Below are 19,006 nucleotides of genomic sequence, written 5' to 3' on the forward strand. Positions count from 1 at the left end.
GAGAAATGTTTGATGATGAGGGGCAAAACCCAAAATCCAAGCGGGATCGGGTGAGATTTGATGGATCGCCGTGAGATCCAAGCCCATCTCAATCGGGAGAGGATCATCAAGTTGATCGGGCGACAACGGGCAACGGATAGTCGCGCATCAGACCCCTAAGTCCCCCTCGCCTCCCTTGCCGATCCTCACGGCTTCTGTGATTGTGGAGCGGAAGTCAGATTCGCACATCCGGGCCTTCTATTTGATTGCGTTTCATCTTGACACGCGAGTGCGAGGGGTCCTTTTGATCAAGCTATCAAGCGTTCAATCGCCGGAACCCGGGCCGCGCAGGGGTGAAGGGGGAGAAGCTTTGACACAAACTCGAAATTGAAACGGGGTAACCCCTGAATGGAAGACTCCTCTTCAGCGCGCGGTCGATCGAAATTGAAACGGGGTAACCCCTGAATGGAAGACTCCTTTGAGATGGAGTCGCGGGAGACAATCAACCGGACGATCAAGGGCTTCTATCGTGGATCGAGGTGTATGCCCCACATGGTCTCTCCGCGCTCCGAGATGACCGGAAGATCCTTAGAAGGATCAAAGCCGATTGTCGATCCGTGATCCCCGACATTCCTCTAGTGGAATATATATAGGTGGTCACCACGTTGTGCGATCCGTAAGTTATAAGTTACCCTTCCCATACTGTCATTTACATCTTCCACCTACTTTCCGATACCACTCCCTGTACTTACGTAAGCTTGACTTCACGCCAAGTGAGCAAAGTCTTTGCCAAGAGTCATCACCGCGTCAGATTCTCATATTGGCTCGCATCATCAGCATGTCCGCCCCGAACCCCCCCGAGGACAAGGTCAACACGAACCCTGCGACTCCCCTCAAGCCCGACGTCAGGTATGTTCGCACCCCACTTGCTTCGATCGTCTGTTACCTACGTTAACATATCTTGCATGCTTTCAGTTCCCGCATTGCGAAACTCAAAGGTCACGTCAAGCCCACGGCCTTTAACACCCCCGTCCGCCAGTGAGTGGTGTTCTTTCCATTGCCGCCTCTTGCCTTCGAACACAATTGACATCATATCACATAAACAGGGGGATGCTCGAAAATGAAATTGTCACGAAGAAGGCAGGTTATTGGAACGGATTGGGAGATCCTCCTGGAGAGAAGGTGTCCAAGAAGGACGTCAAGACGGGCCTCGTTGACAAGAGGGTAGAGGAGATCGAGAAGTTGAAGTCTGAGTAGAGGATGATCTTGGTTCCCCGCCATGTAGATGCAATCTATGAAGATACATCATGTCTCGCTGACGATATATGGGTCGCTGTCTCGACCTTCTGTCTCGCCGATCTCTGACCGGTGACGAGAATGGAAGCGATCACAAACATACTCGTACATATCAACAGAAGCCTGAAACGATCCGCCTAGTATACAGCTCAGTCCATGATATCTCTGCCAAACCTATCGGCGACAACTTTATCGATCTCCCGCCGCTGCCTCAACCTGTCAACCTCCTTCTGCGTCTCATGGAGCTGAGCCAACAACTCTTCTCTAATCTCCGCGTCTACTATAGGTTTGGCTCGTAGTCGGTCGATGTTCGCTCTGCCTGAGACAGCGGCTTTGACTGGGGCGGATTGTTAGACCCTGCATAGCCTGTTGAGGGCATGGTTGGCTGACTGGGAGACTTCGAGCTGTCTCTCGAGGCGCTCAACTTGGAGCTGTAGCTCATGAATGCGTCCGGCCTTTTGACCGGCTGTCATTCCCGCCGTAGCTGAACGGAGATCAGCCTCATCGCCGACTGTAAAGAGGCAGCAACAACGTTTCGTCAATTGTCTTCAATGAATGTGCATCTCCAGTCGAGGGGTGTATTACTGACCGTTTAGTTCCCGCCTGGCACAGGGTGATCGAGGAACGACCTCCTCCCTCGAAGTGACATCCACTTGACCGTGACCATCGTCGGAATTCGGATCGGGGGTGGCAAATGCTATGAGGAATAGCATGAGGAGGTGGAGTTGGAGCCCGAGGTACATGCGCAGCCACATGCGCAGGTACATACGCATGTGCATGTGATCCCAGACAACAAAAGTTGTTGACGATCGACAATTGCGTGATGTTCCCGCTTATGACGAGACCGTTAGGAATCCCGAGCTCGTCTATCGCAATCCCGAGACCGTCTGTCGAGTATTTATCAATGTATATTGCGATACAGCCGCTTCCACCAAGGTGGTTATGACATCCCTTTGATGGTTATTGTGTGCTCACTCTTGAGAAATCATATAAAGCGACGAGGACAGGATGACTGCGGTACAACACGCTGCGAGTTTGGACAGATACCGTAGGCATTCGCTACCCCCGATACAGCTACCGAATATGACCGATACCTCGAAAAAAGCCAGATTGCTGTTGATGGTCAGGAACACCCAGCCCACGGTAGAGTCCTTTCCACCGGCCGACGCCGTGATTGATATCACAAAACCTTTCCGATTGGAATATCCAGCCATCGAGCAGTGGGCAGTACTTGGCGATATGTCTTCGGCAGTGCCTAGCGGGTTTCGGCTGGGAGGACGTATCGAACATGTAGTTGGCGATACTTACATGCTCGACGCGGTCGGTCACGTTGTGCCGTATGCCTGGAGCGTCTTGGCCACAGCGTTGGGTATACCACAAAGCATCCAGGGCCGTCTTCAAGAGGTCTTGGTACCTTCGCAGGGCCTCCCAGTCCGATCATTGCCGGCAAATCGCCCGAGTCCAGGGAAGCCACTACGATTCCGGAAAATCCTTTAGACACGCCCGCTAGCACAGTCCAACACAGAGGCCTCACTTTCCTCAATAGCTGGCAAAGCGCATTTGAGGTACCGAAATGCGGTGATCCACGATCCAAGGCACAAGCGTCGATATCCGTCTTGAGGAAGGACGGACGCTCCGCCGCAAGCAGCCAAGCAATGAAGCGCGGCGACCTCAGTGCTACTGAGCAAGCAACATCAGATTCGCCGACGCAGACGGCCTCTCTTTCGACGACCGTACCCTATTTTCCAGAGGCGAGTGGATACGTCCTGACAACCAATGAGCCTCGTGAAAACTGAATCAGGACTTTTGCGTTGGACAGAATGAGACCCGACGCGCCAGACCCGGATCGCTTTCCCAATACATGGGCATCATCGACTTTACGCACCCAGGCGATGTCGGTTCGATCCAAACATCAAACGAGGCGAAATCTTGAGTCAAGCTACTCTCGAAGGCAAGGGAAGGGAGGATACAGATGTGCTTGGGAAGAATCGAGAGCAGGCTTAGGAGATCCGGTCGGAAGTATCAGTTGACTGGTTTTCAGCAAGCCCGACCGATGTTTTATGGAAGTACATCGCGAGAAGGATCGCGTGTGGGTGAACGCGATGGCTTTCACTGAACTTCATGGGAAATCAGACAAAAGGTGTCAACTTCCGATGGCTCCGTTTCATGGGCTCGTACAGTATCTGTATTACAGTCCACGCCAATCTGCATTGTAAGCCTTGAATATACTAAACAGCAATAGCGGCGGCGTTCATAGCCTCAACAGCTGCAGTCTTCCTGCGCTTGTTGGCGATCGAGTGGTCGTGATGCGAATGGTCATGCGCATGTTTGTGCTTGGCAGTATGCTCTTGTTTGGCAGCCGGAACCTCGTCGTGCTCGTCTTCGCCTTGCGGATCGAGCCAGTCTTCCCAACCATCTGTACGGGCATCAAACGAATCAGGTGCGGCACGAGTTCTTGATCGCAATTGCTACTTACCCTCGAAAGTTTCGAACAGCTTCTGATGCTTCTTTTCGGTTTTACGCTCAGAGTTCATGATCTGTCGCGCAAGGGCTGTATCGGTACTTGTTCATCTATAGATTGCTAGCGTGACTTACCTTCTCCCACTGAGCCCATTCGGAATCGGTCAACAGAACCTCGTTCAAGGTTTTTGTGATCAGATCCTTGTCAAGTTCTTGTCCGATGAAGACAACTGAACAAAGAAATAGGGTCGTGTCAATACCCCCTTCGGGTCGATCGCGCGTACTGTACCCCAAGCTGAGACAAACTCACGCTCTTGACGGCCTGCGATAGTGCAATTCAATGAGCGATACCACTTATGAAACAACAAACTCTTAAGGACTCACGATCTCCCCATTTGCCATAGAAGTCCTGCTTGATAGCTTCCTTAGCTCCTTCCATCTCGGCAAGCGGCCAATCTTCCTCGGGCGTGGTGCAAAACCACCTCGATCCACCCGCCATGGTGAACATGATACCCGCTTGCGACCATTCGCCGTGAACATCCGGTCGGGACGCCAACCAGATGAACCCTGAGGAGCCAATCGCCATCAACATTCATGCGTGGGCTTATAATCCTAGAACTGGCTAACCTTTGCTTCGCAAGAGTCCCTTCCAGACGGGAGACTCGCGCTTGACCTTGGCTCGCGCGGGCAAGTCCAGCGCAGCCTTGTCCGCCTGGAGCTGACGCAAAGTCTCCGCCTTGGCCTTTTCTTCATCGTACATCTCTGCATCTTCGGTTTCGCTCTCAGCATCTCCAGTGACTTCCATCTCGGCGTCTGCATCGCTGTCTTCATCTTCGTCGTCGTCCTCGAAGGTGGTCTGCAAGATAGCAAACGGCGCCGAGACGAGGTCCCAGAGTCGACGCGGATGGAAAGGTCGTCGCGCTTGGTAGACGAATGAGCCGATGCCATATCTGCCACGTCAAGCAGGTCAGTAGTCGTCCATGTAATTCAATTGGGCTTAACGATTTCGAAACACTCACTCGAGAGTTTCCGGCTTCGGGATCATCCTCGTCACACCATCAGCATCCGTGAAAGGGACCTTGCTACTCTCCTTGAGGGACTGCAACCATCCCGCGCCAGTAGCAGCCTTTTCGAAATCGAACGAGCGCGTATCTAAGGAAACAACAGACTTGTAATTCAGTCGAGACTAGTCTTTGGTACGAGAGTAATCAAGAGGCCGTACTCAGCAGTTCTCTGAGATCGACCTTGGAGTAGGTTGTTCGCAGGATCTTCGCCGCGGGGTTCAGGGTGCGGACGAGGTTCTCGATACTGCCAACTTGTTCTTTCGAGACCATATCAGTTTTGTTGAGGAGAATGACGTTGGCAAACTCGATTTGATCGGTAAGACTATAGTGTCGGCAGTAACACGTCTTAGCCGAATAAACGAAGAGGTAACAAGTGAAAAGTTCAAGCGCGACTTACAGATCGGTAATGTTCCTCTCATCCTCCGGTGTAACCTCCGCGCCATGTCGATCCGTCAAGAAGTCCGTCGTGTCGAAATCACTCAAAAAGGTCGTACAATCCACCATACTAACGCAAGTATCCAGACGAGCGATCTTTGATAATCCTCCTTGGGCGATGAGCCGGGCGAGACGTTTACGGGACTCAGGGGTAGATTTGGGGTCGGAGGGGTCGGTAGGAATAGACGCCTCGATTTCGGCGATTTCATCCTCGTTGTCGATGGATTCGGCGAACTCTTGAGTGAAGGTTTCGGCGACCTGTATTTGAGACATTAGCGCAGTATTGGGAGCTGAATGAAGCGCCAGGATAACTCACCTGGATTGGCTCAGAAATACCTGAACTTTCGATGATCAGGTAGCTTTCGAAGAGAAAAGAAAATGTGTCAGTACCAAAGCTGAAACCGAACCTACAGAGATAGAATGACCGACTCGAAAGACCCCGCCTCAGCTAGGTTGGCCACCTCTTCCAGCAAGTCCGCGCGGAGCGTACAACAGATACAGCCTGCCGACCGTATTGTGAGTCTCGAATTACATGCTGGTCATCATGACCTGCGACTGGGGAGAAGGCTTACCGTTCTGCATTTGGATGAGTTTCTCTTCTTTCTGGGTGAGTTTGTGGTTCGAGATCAGGGAAGCGTCGATCTATGCCATGACGCACGCGCCGGAAGTCAATGGTCGATCTCGTTGCGGAGCGGGAGGAGATAGACCGAGCTCACGTTCAAAGCTCCCATATCGTTAACGATGACAGCGCATCGCAAGCCATGGTCTTTCGACTTGAGGATGTAGGAAAGCAATGTCGTCTTGCCAGATCCTAGGAAACCAGAAAGAAGGGTGACCGGCAGGCGCGTATCGATGGGCGAGTCTTGAGCCGCGAGTACGGGCGTTTCAGGTGTGGCTATGGGCATATTGAGCGTGATTTTTGGTCGTGGGGGGGTCGTGAATGAAGAGTAAATTTTTGTTCTCGCAGTATATAGTAGCCCCGCGATTTTGAGACTTCGTCCTGGTTATCTCTTGAGCACACATATATATACTGGCGTTGGATTCGAAAGACCACCGAGCGACCAATCGCGCGTGTTCGAAAAAACGGTGACCCTATCACCGCGCCGCAGTCATGTTCATGCCCGTCCGTCAATCATGCATTCGACAGACAACTCCTTACTCTTAGTATGTAGTATTGCTTAGCGTCAATAGCGACTTTTGCTAATTCGGGCTCTCTGACTGGTCCGCAACACCCGTCTAGAGGTATGGACGCGGTGATGAGGACTTTCGCGGTCAAGGGGACGATCCCCGAAGTCGCGCGTCGATTGTCAAGCGCGTTTCAGACGAAGTTTGGGGGGCCGGCCCCCGAAAGTACGGGGCGCCAATTGGACCACTTCCGTTTGCTCGTAATCGTTTAGTCAGCAACGTTTAGTACACAACGTATACTCGTTACTCGACAGCGTTTAGTCCTTTACTCGACATCGTTTAGTCCTCTACACTACAACGTTTACCTCATACCCAATATCGTTTACTCCCTCATACTGTTTTCATACATATACCATACGTAACATATTCAAGTCGGCCGACCGGACCCAACATGAACGCTACTATGCAGATCCACTCCACTTTCTCCGTACTAGTCTTTCTCCTTCACCACCATCCCGTATTCCCACCATAGCTATGTCTACTCAAGAAGCACGACTCCTGTTCTTGGCTGATATCGCCTATACTACCCACCACCCTGCTGTCGAATACCTCCTCTCGCCACCTCATCAAAGGGACCCATTACGCATATCGCCTCTGATCTCCTCTCTCGACGAATTCCTACACTTCCTTACCCTCCATGTCTACAGCAAGATCTCCAAGCAGCTCTACGCACACTACTATCAGACTACCTCACACCTTCGAGAACAGCTGATCTCGGTCGAGACTTCCCTGGCTGCGCGAACGTCTCGAGCTTCCCAACCGACAGGCGGCCGACCTGTCGGTGGTCGTTCGCATGCAACCCCTATTGACCCTGTCAACCTTGAGCAGATGGTACGCCTCGGATTTACGGACAAGCAGCTCGGCTTGATGTTCGACTGTCATTCCTCGACTATCAAGCGTCGGCGTCGCACTCTTGGACTCATGAAGCAGGAACCCAAGCACCGATTGTCTCGGGCAGAGGTGGAGCAAGCTATTCTACAAGCGATTGGGGGCCAGGACGAGACTACGGTAGGAGCGGTCACTGTTTGGGGCCAGCTCAAAGCCTGGGGCCTCTCGGTAACACGAGCCGAGGTAAGGAGCACCTTGCAGCAGTTGGAGCCAGCAAATCTTGCCAGTCGTACCACGCATACAGTACAACGACGAAGGTACCACGTACCGTTTGTGAACTCAGTCTGGCACATCGATGGTCAGCACAAGCTTATCAACTGGAAGTTTGTGATACACGGTGCCATCGATGGCAAGTCACACCTTATTACCTGGCTTCATGCTAGTCCGAACAACTTTGCCGAAACGGTTGAAGGGCTGTTTCTGGAAGCCGTAGATCAGTGGGGCTGGCCTAGCCGTATTCGAGCGGACTACGGGGGAGAGAATCTTGGGGTGAAAGCGCATATGGAGAGGGTACAAGGTACGTTTTGTGCATGCCACTTGATACCAGACTTCACTGAGCCTAACTTATCGCCGACTGTCGGCCGACAGGTCGTACAAGAGGTTCATTCATGCAGGGTCGCTCTGTACACAATGTACGCATCGAACGCCTCTGGAGGGATGTCGGCCTGAAGGTGACCAGGAAGTACGCACGCACCTTCGAGCTCTTGGAGAAGTCAGGCGTCCTTGACCGCAACGACCCAATACATCTATTCTGCCTCCACTACGTCTATCTTCCACAAATCAACTACTCTCTCGATCTATTCCGAGATAGTTGGAATTACCACGGGATGAGCTCAAAGGGACTGGGCGGTGCTAGTCCTATTCAGCAATGGGTGGGAGGTATGTTTCTATCTCCCTGCGACGAACCTCCGAAACTTATTAATTAAACAGTACTGAATTGATAAATTTAAATGTCTTTCGTCCCGAGCAGGCCTACTAGACGCGAAAGCGGCCGGCTTTCACATCGAGCTGTCACCGGATCTACGTTACAATGAGGACGAGGACGAAGCATTCGCTCTAGGGGTAGAAGACGATGTTGTGGAGCTACCACCTCGACCGGAACATTTGCAGCGCGACCAAAATACCCATTGCCGTTCATCAGCAATCGACGCCTCCCTATTCCTGGACGACACTCCTGTGGTCGAGCAAAGACGTCAGCCTCACTACGAAGACCCTCACGTTGTGGTCCCGCAGTTTGGGCGGCACGTTCCTCAACAACTGTTCGACAGGGAATTTCAAGACGAACTCCAAGCCAAATTCCCGTTTGTCGCGCCAATTCTCGGGGAATTTGGCGAAGAACGTTACATAGCGGTGCTAGACTTCGTAGAGACCTTCTTACAACTGCTCACCGAACCTGCTACCGTGTGAAAACCATACATGGCCCTGCAATGAATAGGTATTTTCGAGTTTGATGATGATGTCATTGATGACGATAACGCGTTGTTTGTTGTTGTGTTTCACGTTTCAGGTTGCTCGCTTAGGCAAACTAGGTTCTCAAAGGACCCTCTCGTTGCTGTTGTTCTGTTCCTGTCGCTTACATCAAAGAACAACAAAGAGAGAAAAAAACTGCTGACGTTCTAGTCGATTCCCTTATAGGTAAATACCCCTGCCATCGCTTTCAAAACTCCGACGCCTTCAACTCCCCGTATTGCCCACCTATACGAACCTACTACCCTTCATACAATCCTGAAAGTTCTCCAAGAATCGCCATGTCAGACAAGGAAAACGAGCTTCCGAGCAACAGCGCTCGAGGGGAGGGGAGTTCGAGAAGGGCGGGTCGGCCGACTGGCGGTCGTGAGTCGGCCTTGGGTCGTGAGTGCAAATTTGACATCCTTTGAGCTGTTCTGGTTCGTTTTTGGGTGTGACATCAAGCTTCTACACATCGAGGAAGTCGGGTGATGATGCGTAGGGGTGTAGGACGTCCTGCTACGGCGGCAGAGTCATCTCCCGAGCGAATAAGAGGAAGAGGAAGAGGTAGCGGAGGTCGGGGTGAAAGAGGAAGTAGAGGGACTCGTGGGAGGGGTCGAGGTCGACGTGGAGGCGTCCCCCATCGATACGCCAACCTGGATCCCGAGCAGTTCGGTAGCGATGATGATCCTGATCTCCTACAAATCGACGTAGAATCTGAGGATGGTTATGGACGGTCTCCTACCTTTCGGAGACAGATGTTTGGGTCGGTCTCTCCCATACGGAGAGAACCTAGCGAGGAAGTCGATGAGGGACGTGCTCGAGCGGGCCAGGAGATCGCGGCTGCTGTGGCCGATGGGCAGATCAGTGACGAGGAAGCTGGTCTGATGAGCTTAGCGACTCGGGCGCTCTCGATTGGGACGAGTTCGGCGGGTGTGTTTGGTTCTGTTTATTCGCTGTTGTATATGTCACTGATTCAAATGATTGTGTCATTGCTTCTTTGCTATATAGAGAGTAACGGGCAAGAACAGGCGGAGCCCGTTGTCGAAAGGGACCCCGAAGATGTCGGGATGGAGGGTCCTCAACAGGACATCGAACAGGACGTCGATGTGCCGATGGAGGAGGAGGTTGTTCTGGCCGTCAGGACGCCAACGCCAGGCGGGGTGGGGCATGATGATGGAGGGGTGATGGACGAGATGGAGTTGGCTGGGGACGATGGTATGTTCATGTTTCACTTGCTTGCGCTTGTTCATTCCGGCTCGTTTTACTAATGAATAGGATGATTGTGTCACGTAGCCGTAAGCGAGGCGGAAGAGGTGGCGGCCCCGGCCATCTCGCCGGAAAGGAAGGCTGCGTGGCAGAAGAAGTTCGCGGAGCTTCAGGCTTCCCAGCGCCCTCGCTCTCGGTCTCCCGAGCGCCCTCGCTCTCGGTCTCCTGAGAGTCCTTCCCCCTCCGGCACCCGGCCGATCGCCCCTCTTGGGTCGGCGACATCTCCTCGAGCCAGACGTGGAGCTCGACAAGGGTCGGACGATCCCGACCAACGGGAGGAAGGGCAGATCTGGGCGGGGTATCCGGAGACCCGGTCCCAGAGACGACGGGCGAGAATGGAGGAGGAGGATGAGCTTGAGTCGGTTCAAGGGTGTAAGTTAGGACTCATCACATGGCTTTCACCGTTCATGTTGCTTATGATTCCTATTTATTCCTCTATCTACCTAGCTTCGGATCGGGCGAGGCCAACGCCGACGAAGAGGATCAGGAGGGTCCCCGCCCGGAACCCTCTCAGCCCTACCAAGCAGGGCACCCGGGCTGGCCCCGACAACAACACCCAGGCTGGTCCTGGACCTCAAACTCGCGCCAACCGCGCTGCCACCTCGGCCGCCTCGTCCCCGGCCAAGTCTCCTCGCAGGAAGTCCAAGCCTGCCACCTCGTCCCCTGCCGCGACGCCCACCAAGGGTAAAGGTAGGGCGACATCCACCAAGGGTGGTAGGGGCCAGGCCAAGGCTGAGATCAAGGCCGAGGTCAAGCAGGAGCCGAGTGCAGGGACGCTCCTGAACCACGCGGTAAGTGACCGATCCTCCCCGACTGGTCGGTCAAGAGTCGGTGGAGCTGATCTTTGTTGTATGACTTCTCTCAGAAGGCGAAACGGCGCCAAGAAGATCCCGGTGCGGTCGAGTTTCTCGGAGACGAGAGGTGCGACACCTGTCGTAGCCTCGGAGCCTCGAAGGGTGGGGACGAACCGTGGTGGGGTTGCTGGAGAAACCCAAACTCCAAGAAGGAGCGCTCCTGCTCCCACTGCGTGGCGGTTCGTGCGAAGTGCTCGTTCAACGACGAGCCCAGGCACGTCAACCCGCCCGCGGCAGGTCCCAGTACAACTGGGGTGAGCCAGGAGTGGGTGAACGGTTTGGCTGCCCGGCTCGACCGAGCGATCGGAGGGATGGAGGTGGGTCTCGGAGTCCTGAACTCGATGGCCGCCACTGCTCTTGGAGAGCCGGCCAACAACATGTTGGCCGAGCGGATTCAGGAGTTTTCGGCCGTGAGCGCGGACCTCCGCCGTGGTCCCTCTGGGTCGACCGCTGCCGCCGCCATCGAGGTTGAGGCCGACGACGAGGACGACGAGGACGAGGAGGAGGAGGAGGAGGAGGAGGAGGGGGAGGACGAACAGTAGGACCTTGAAGGTCTACGCCTCCGGCTCTTGTTCTTATAGGATAGGTTGTATTCTACCCCGAGAGGGTTTAAGACTCAGATTCTTTCTATTTATTTCATTTTAGATCAAGGATCCTTCGAAAGATATTCATCATCGTCAGCGAGACCCTTGTAGGGGTGGTGGGGGTCCGCTACCATAGTAACGAACGCTCCTGGGGTGGGTGGATGATTGACCCGACCACCGAATGGTGGCGATCGCCGAGAACTTGGAAGGTCGCCAAGAGGGCACGATCGACATCGACATCGACGAGCAAGAAGCATTGCGGGTCGAAGCCGTCGGTGTAGTTTGGCGGCGGTCGTTGAGGGAGTGAACTGCGGGGTGGGTGGAACGGACTCGACTCAGACGACGGGCGTTGGTGAAGACGGCACGAAAGAACCTTCGGTGTCAAGTCCTGGACATCAACAAGAGGTACTTCTTCATATTCACCATATCCCCTAAATCCTCTGTTCGCTCGTTCGACCAGGGCGCATTCTACCTCAGGGCAACACCGACGGCAACACCAACGGTTTCGCGAGCCTGCACCCCAATGTCACCGACCATTGTCTTTCGCTCGGAACCCCTCGCCCAAATCCCCGGCTTACAAGGGCAGTACTTCTTCCAGGGTTCGCCTAATCTCTCATCATCTGTTCTGCATACCCACTTGCGCACGCTCAAGCACATAAACCGATTGCGATTGGTCACGGACACCTATCTGACTGCCGCTTGGACATGATCGGCGCACCGACCCAACGTGACCAAGCGCTACGACACTGAAGAACAAGCACATGGTCGGCCAAGACGTTCCCCTGCGCTGCAGGACGATGAACTTCGCATGGGACGATCAAGGGGCAACTATACAGGCGGCAACGTATGAGTACAACATCCTCGAACGACCCTCAACGTTCGACAACATCCTCGAACGACCCTCAACGTTCGACAACATCCTCGAACGACCCTCAACGTTCGACAACATCCTCGAACGACCCTCAACGTTCGACAACATCCTCGAACGACCCTCAACGTTCGACAACACCCTCGAACGACTCCCTTCCGTTCCCATGTCGACATCAGCATACACACTGAACGTCCGACAACATCCCAGAACTACCCGCCCATGTCGACATCGGCATACACCCTCAACGCCCGACAGCATCCTCGGACCACCCTCACCCTCAACGCCCTAACCCAACGCCCGACAGCATCCTCGAACGACCCTCTTCTCCAGCACGATTCCCTCTCCCCCTCTCAGACGGTCCACTCCGACTCCTACGAATGTTGTTCTGTGAGAAGGAAAGCCCGATTCAGCTCTCCCATGGGTTTCACCGACCCTCGGCCGACTGGCGGGCAAACTGGGGGGGTAGACTCACTATCGCAGCTGCACCTTGGGCGGTAACACCGATTGCCAGTGTCACGGCGCTCACGCCTGTTCGCCAATGTGGCAGGCTCTGTGGCAGGCTCAGGACGAGGGCGACCCTCCTGAGGTCTGGGCGATCGTCGTCGGCGATAGCCTCGTCCCCTTGCAGGGAGAGAGGGAGGAGGAGGTTGATCGACCGAAGGCTCAACTGCAGGCCTGACTGGAGGCGGCAACGGAGGAACCGGACCACTGCGGTCTGAGTACGCAGCTGGACGTTCTTCCTGCGGGGGAGGAACGCCCGGGCCAGAGACAGGCTCGACTTGGTGCGGGATCTCCCTCGGAGGCGTCATCCCGGCTTCTGCTGCAAGACCGAATCCCTCGGGAGGCCCTGCTTGCATAAGGACTTCCCCAATACGGACCTCTCTTGCATAGGGCGGTACAGGATCATTGACATCTCCTTCTGGGTTGTCCAGATTGCCCGACCGGAACCGATTACGGATGTGACGTGAAGCCAGCAGAGGATCACCCTGCTGGATGGCCGATAACGCCCTAGCGCGACTTCCCTCATCAAGACCTTGCAACAGTGCTTGCATATCTCTCAGGGTGGCTTCTATGGCACGTCGTCTACCCCCCAGAGGTTGTGGTCGGGCGGGATTTGCCGCTATCGGCCGACCTGTCTCTCCCGCGTATTGGATTTCGGGAGTCACGGAACGTTCTTGAGGTTGCGCAATTGTCCTGCCAGAGGCGTTCTGAATACTCCTCTGCGCAGGGGTGGCGGGTCCGGGAGAGGGGCTATCCCTGACAGTCCGTTGGCTCTCCTCAATCGGACTTGGCAAACGATCTGGACGGCTATGTTCGGTTCGAGCGACCTCACCGACGACCTCACCGACCGGTCGGTCATCTGGTCGGTCTCTTGCGCTTTGGACAGCCTGCCTGTCCTCGGGGGTGTGAGCTCGAGGCTGGCTACCTCTGGGCGGCTCATCCTGGGACAGGTTGATCAAACCTAAGACGTCAGCGTCGATCGACCGCTCTCGTTCGAGAGATGCCTGACGTCCGTCAAGGTCGAATCCACTCCAACCTTCGTCAGCTTGATCATTCCATCGGTTCTGCCGCACTGCGGCGAGATCCTCTTGTAGGGGACCGGCTAGATCCTCCATGCTAGGAGTCTGGAGTGTAGCTGTAGACGCCAGGGGAGATGGAGCTGGTGTAGCCTGGTCAGTGAAGAACAGTGGCTCAGCGCGATCAACGAAACCGGCAGTCTCGAGGGACATGTCCGCCATCCCTGAAGTTCGACCAGTGCTGCTGGATGTAGAGGGACCCGACTGATGAGCCCTGGGGACCGGCATAGCATCTGGAAAGGCATCGACAAGACGAGGGGTCGGTACCAGCCGGGGAGTGGATGCTTCAGTGAAAACGGACGGTGTTGGTGATTCTCGACCGTCTCGACCGTTCCGTTCAGTGCGGTAAATCTTGTAACGTTGACAGTGACCCGTATGACGACGTTTGGAGATCATCTTGACAGACTTGCCACAGGCGATGCAGGTCCACATGTCGTCATCATCCTCAACGTCTTCGTCCTCATCGTCCTTGCCCGATGCAGTGTTTTGGAGGTTTCGGATGGTTGTGTAGAACTGCCGGGAGGCTACTTCCTCCTGGTGGGTATAGTCCGGGGCGGTGTAGGTGAAATCTCGATCGTTGACATGTCCATCGACGATGTAGGCGCAGCCAGAACGTTCAAACAGGGCCTTTACCTGGTTGAACGAGCTCGACGATGGTCGGCATGTGGCAGGCTCGAACCGATGGCTGTGAGGATTGGTCTTGGCCCAACACCACTGTTCATTGATACCCTCACGCCGGAAGAGCTCCTGAACCGTTGCGGCGATAGCGGAGGCATGTGCGTTTGCAGATATCCAGAGAGGTTTCCCAAAACCCTCAGCAGCCAACCACTCCTTGACCGCCTCTGCACCCTTGCGAAGTGTCAGCCGGTCCGAAATAACAGCCGAGGATTTGAGGTAGTACACCTAGATGCAAAGATCGGTCAGTCGATTTGGAAAGGGAAAGTCAAGTTGACCGACAGTCGGCCGACTCCGGCCGACTCAGGTAACACTGACAATTGTCTCCTTCTCTTTGCAAATTGAGACGGGAGGACCAGGTGTAATCTGTGTTTGGCGGGCCGGAGCTTTCCCTTTGCGGCCACTGGTGAGATAGGAAGCGAAAGGAGAGCCCGGTCGGATGTTCTGGGACGAAGACGAAGCGGAGGAGGGGTTGATTGAATTAAAGTTCTGGATGGTGTTTCGACTAATTCCTGGGGGGGTATGCCCTGGCATGTTGCGGAGCGTTTGCAGAGCAGAAATGGTGCTATGTTGGGGTAGCTGACCATAGCTATGCGGGCTGTGGGTAATGGAAGGAGCGGGAGGAAATCGATTATGAAAAGGACCTGTATTATCATTATTTGCGGTATTATGGGTCGTGCCGGGTATCATGGGGCTATACGACCCTTGGCCTGGTGTAGATGGTAGCTGAGGCGGTCCAGCTTGTCGTAAAGCTGTCTGTACAGCCTGCTGTATAGCAGCGGCCAGGTCGGCCTGACTTATGGTGATTTGTTGATGTGAATCGTTGTGCTGAGGCATGGTAAGGGGGAGCGAATAGAATAGGTACTGAATGGCAGAGTACGTGTGAAGAATCTAGATGTGACTATTGATATGTAACAAGGTCATGAACTGGAGTTGGCCGATGGAACGGCCGAAACGATTGACCCTACATGTCGAGAGGTAGATTGTTGGCTGATGGATGTAGCGTACGTAAAGTTCGATGAAGACGATGTAGAGTAAAGGATTAAACGATGTCGAGCTTGATACTAAACGTTGTCGAGTAAACGAATAAACGTTGTGGGTTAAACGTTGCTGACTAAACGATTACGAGATTTACTAAGTCACGTGTAAAGTGGTCTTTTTGGCGCCTCATACGAAAGTCGAGGAGCGGGAAGGCTGGACGCTCTCGCATCAGGTCTTGCCGCGAAGAGCTTCCAGGTTGTTGCGTATGTTTTCAGTCTCTTGTTAGGCATGTATTGGTTCGGGCTCGCTCAGAGTGCGGCGGCGCGCTTCCGCGGCAGGTCGATCAGCAAAGCCCTCGAGCGCCTGGCAATCCCTCTGATATCACGTCGAGACTCGGAGTCAACAGCCCTTACTGGGATGTAGGGAGCCAAATTGTTTGTGCATCTCGCTGAACCGGACTCGCACGATGTAGCAATCGACCAGTGGACACCGATGTCGAACTTGGGCCGACCCCTGAACCAGACTGCAATTTTCGCAAGGCCCAAAGGCTTTGCGGAACACGTCTGACATCCGGGCATTGATCCTGAGTAAACCCCAAGTCTCGTATTGGTTCGAAACTAGACCTTACTGTAGGATCAACTTGTCTACCAGATCAGAAGCCTTCGGCAGTGTTCTTCTCGTCGCACTGGCTCTTGGGCGTGCGCAGGGCATATGACAATGACTACCGATGCTCAAAAGTAGTCACCCCTAATGAAAGGCAAGCACTGCAAGGTTCGATTGTCCTTGAGAAGTTATGTAGATCACATCATATCAAGAAGCTTGAGACCAGGCTCTGCCTTTGCAGCTACAAGTGGATGGAGAAGCATATAAAGGAGGTGCCTTCCTAAAGGTGCTTGTGGTAGGAAAACCCGCTTTGTCCAGAGCCCATGCGACTGGGTATATAAGAGGAAAGTAGTAGGTAGAGTGGATTGTACCATCACTTTTACCCCTTGCCAATTTTTTACTCCAGGATCACGCAAACCGAGAGCAGCGGCTATTCTTCATACCAAATCAAACACATAGACCAATACAAGAATGTCAAATTCTCAGCAAGAACTAGACTTGGATACATGGTGGCTTCGCACAGACCTAGATGATCTCGCTCTATCAGGCCTTTCAGATACATATCTACCAAGCTTGAGCGACTGGCTGATGGAAGCGGATCAGGATGGGAATATGATGCAGTCACCAGAGGTTGGATATCAACACGGTGAACAGGTTGATAGAGGGTCTATGGGGCTTCAGCATTCATCTGGTAGATGGGGCCAGACCTCCATTACATGTGACAATGCCACACCAGTCAGGTCAATTGCATCTGAGGACAAGCAGGACTTGTCACAGCTTTGTGACGGGGAGTTGGAGCAATTCATGCGGACCTTTGAGCAGGACATAGGATTACAACAATATGAGGGCTTGAGATCTTTACATGAGCCTCCAGTTGGGGAGACAAGCGTCTCTGAGTATGTAGGATCAGGCTATCTTAACAATCAAGACCTCCACCCCAATGATCAAGACTCCACCCTGCAGACATTCGATGCTGTTGATCAGGTCAGCCAAAAATGCCTGACTATCACCACAATTGACCGGCAACGGGGTCCTCGGGAAGTAAGGACAAAAGACAATCTGGACACAGTAGAACCCAAGCAAAAGAGAGCAGTTTGGTTAGCAGGACGTGGAAGACCTCCAAAGAGATGTATCCTGAGGCAGCAAAATGGGGCTGCTTTCCCAGATACAAATGGGAAGTTTGTGAGTGCATTGGCAATGCCAGGTATCAGGAATGTAGCTGCATTCATTGGGTGTCATGGGTCTACAATCAGACGGGCTATGGCACGAGCAAATGAGGATAAGGGCATTGTTCTTGGAATCTGGCGGGTCGAGGAATACAATGAGAATGAAGCAGTCAAGGATGAGGACTTGCTGATACAACTTGAGGAACAGTCCTATCTTGGTCAACAGACTCATCAAGACTCTGTGGTATCAGCAGGGAATCATTGCTGCATTGACGGATCAGAAACAACTCTGAGTGATGTTCATACTGGTCTCAATACTGCAGCTGGCCATGAGCAGAACATAAGTCTTGCATCACCTTCACTCAGACAATCATCTTATCTGTCAGTAGATCCGGTTCAACACTTGACAGCTGCAGGCGGACAGGCTTCAGGTGCTGCAATTGTAGGCAGCGGCTATATGATCGAGTATCCCAAAAGATCACTGAAACCTGGGGCACTTGCAAAGCTATACCTTGTGAGGCGGGCAGACGGGGAGCATTTCGACCATGAAGAGAAATCAGTACCCTTCGCTCTGATATGTACGGACAGGGATGTGCGTGATGTCACAGGCATTAGCCGTGATTCATTGTATCGTGCACAGCAAAACGCTGATATACTATGGGATCCTTGGAAGATTACATACTTGAAGAGAGTGCATCATAGACACCGCTCAACTGAACAAATACTGAGGGAGATTGAGACCCTTGCAGCCCTTTCCAGTCAGCTTGAACCATTATTTCAACATCCATGGCAGGAATACATTAGGAAGAACAGTCTTATCCTGCCAATGCAGAGATCAAACTCAGGCTCAGCAAATCAGCACGAGACATACAAGAGCTCTCATCAGGCCGGATCAACAGTCCTGCTATCATCAGAGGACAGCCTTGTTTCGACCAATCCTATCAATCCTGCTATTGGCCACCAGGCATCAGACCTTGAAGGCACAATTGGTAGTAGGGAACAGGCTGTGTTTCACACCAAGAAAGGGCAAGCGGCATTCCGCTCAGTAGCTACTAGGAAGAAGATGCAGAAAAGTGCAATCAATCACCACCAAAGCATCTCTGACGCAGCTAAAACAAGAATGTTGGAAATACATGAAAAACTTCTTCATGTGGAGCGAGTGGATGGGACTAGCTTTCCATACAATAAGCAGCAGGTATATTTTGCAATCATACAAGGTAGACTTGCTGCTAGCAAGTTTTTAGAATGTAACCTCACTACAATCCGGTACGCTCTGCAGAAGAGGGGCAAAAAGAAGGGCATTCTGAAGAAAGTATGGAGAGTTAAAGACCTAGGCAAAGCGATTCCTTCTGCTTGATTTATATATTTTACTCTACTTTCTGTTATAGGTGTCATATAGAGTGCTGTATTGTATGCATGTTCATGGGTAACCTCTGGCAGGAGTAAATTTTGGGACGGTCGTTATAACATGAATTTAGGCCCTTGTGATAGTTTTACGTCCATCATTACATTTTAGATGTCTACCTATACCTTTCCACATTTTTGCATCTCATCAGCCCTGCCTAGGGCACCCTCACTGGGGCCTGCTTTAGGGCCTTACAGGTACGTTTGATAAAATGACGTGTTGAGAAAGAACTAACACATATTTCTTTGTCATTCTTGCGCAGGTGGCT

The 19,006-nt window shown here is 53.1% G+C and overlaps 7 protein-coding genes across 7 annotated transcripts; 5 read left to right on the top strand and 2 right to left on the bottom strand.

Moving 5' to 3' along the window:
- Positions 1-817: 817 nt before the first annotated feature.
- Positions 818-3,406, top strand: HD553DRAFT_365820 (uncharacterized protein; the record flags this gene model as incomplete). The annotated part of the gene is made up of 9 exons (XM_046184082.1): positions 818-888; positions 955-1,017; positions 1,086-1,203; positions 1,265-1,347; positions 1,424-1,573; positions 2,198-2,240; positions 2,328-2,418; positions 2,486-2,644; positions 2,698-3,406. The coding sequence occupies 9 exons, from the start codon at positions 818-820 to the stop codon at positions 3,069-3,071; spliced, it is 1,152 nt and encodes a 383-aa protein (XP_046032524.1). The 3' UTR covers positions 3,072-3,406.
- Position 3,407: 1 nt separating this feature from the next.
- HD553DRAFT_365822 (putative cobalamin synthesis protein) lies at positions 3,408-6,139 on the bottom strand (the record flags this gene model as incomplete). Its single annotated transcript, XM_046184083.1, has 13 exons — positions 3,408-3,691; positions 3,752-3,812; positions 3,871-3,965; positions 4,046-4,057; positions 4,120-4,302; positions 4,363-4,685; positions 4,755-4,887; positions 4,958-5,121; positions 5,197-5,492; positions 5,551-5,593; positions 5,664-5,736; positions 5,807-5,876; positions 5,951-6,139. 13 exons carry the CDS (start codon positions 6,137-6,139, stop codon positions 3,504-3,506), a joined length of 1,830 nt encoding a protein of 609 aa, XP_046032525.1. The 3' UTR covers positions 3,408-3,503.
- A 1,288-nt stretch (positions 6,140-7,427) lies between these two features.
- HD553DRAFT_259937 (uncharacterized protein) lies at positions 7,428-7,667 on the top strand (the record flags this gene model as incomplete). Its single annotated transcript, XM_046177401.1, has 1 exon — positions 7,428-7,667. A coding segment is annotated over one exon (240 nt), but the record flags the coding sequence as incomplete, so codon positions are not given.
- A 218-nt stretch (positions 7,668-7,885) lies between these two features.
- On the top strand, positions 7,886-8,233 carry HD553DRAFT_278499 (uncharacterized protein; the record flags this gene model as incomplete). Its single annotated transcript, XM_046178051.1, has 1 exon — positions 7,886-8,233. A coding segment is annotated over one exon (348 nt), but the record flags the coding sequence as incomplete, so codon positions are not given.
- Positions 8,234-9,055: 822 nt separating this feature from the next.
- On the top strand, positions 9,056-11,418 carry HD553DRAFT_346565 (uncharacterized protein; the record flags this gene model as incomplete). The annotated part of the gene is made up of 6 exons (XM_046183214.1): positions 9,056-9,140; positions 9,219-9,686; positions 9,765-9,971; positions 10,050-10,394; positions 10,470-10,813; positions 10,888-11,418. 6 exons carry the CDS (start codon positions 9,056-9,058, stop codon positions 11,416-11,418), a joined length of 1,980 nt encoding a protein of 659 aa, XP_046032528.1.
- Positions 11,419-11,587: 169 nt separating this feature from the next.
- HD553DRAFT_365824 (uncharacterized protein) lies at positions 11,588-16,142 on the bottom strand (the record flags this gene model as incomplete). Its single annotated transcript, XM_046184084.1, has 9 exons — positions 11,588-11,900; positions 11,933-12,080; positions 12,179-12,288; positions 12,622-12,716; positions 12,804-12,817; positions 12,858-14,811; positions 14,902-15,110; positions 15,168-15,474; positions 15,978-16,142. 9 exons carry the CDS (start codon positions 16,140-16,142, stop codon positions 11,588-11,590), a joined length of 3,315 nt encoding a protein of 1,104 aa, XP_046032529.1.
- A 496-nt stretch (positions 16,143-16,638) lies between these two features.
- On the top strand, positions 16,639-18,690 carry HD553DRAFT_327217 (uncharacterized protein; the record flags this gene model as incomplete). Its single annotated transcript, XM_046181781.1, has 2 exons — positions 16,639-17,925; positions 18,127-18,690. The coding sequence occupies 2 exons, from the start codon at positions 16,639-16,641 to the stop codon at positions 18,688-18,690; spliced, it is 1,851 nt and encodes a 616-aa protein (XP_046032530.1).
- Between the last annotated feature and the right edge of the window lie 316 nt (positions 18,691-19,006).

This window comes from Filobasidium floriforme (genome assembly GCF_021052385.1).
Source record: "Filobasidium floriforme strain CBS 6241 chromosome Unknown HD553scaffold_31, whole genome shotgun sequence".
NCBI classification, from domain to species: domain Eukaryota; kingdom Fungi; phylum Basidiomycota; class Tremellomycetes; order Filobasidiales; family Filobasidiaceae; genus Filobasidium; species Filobasidium floriforme.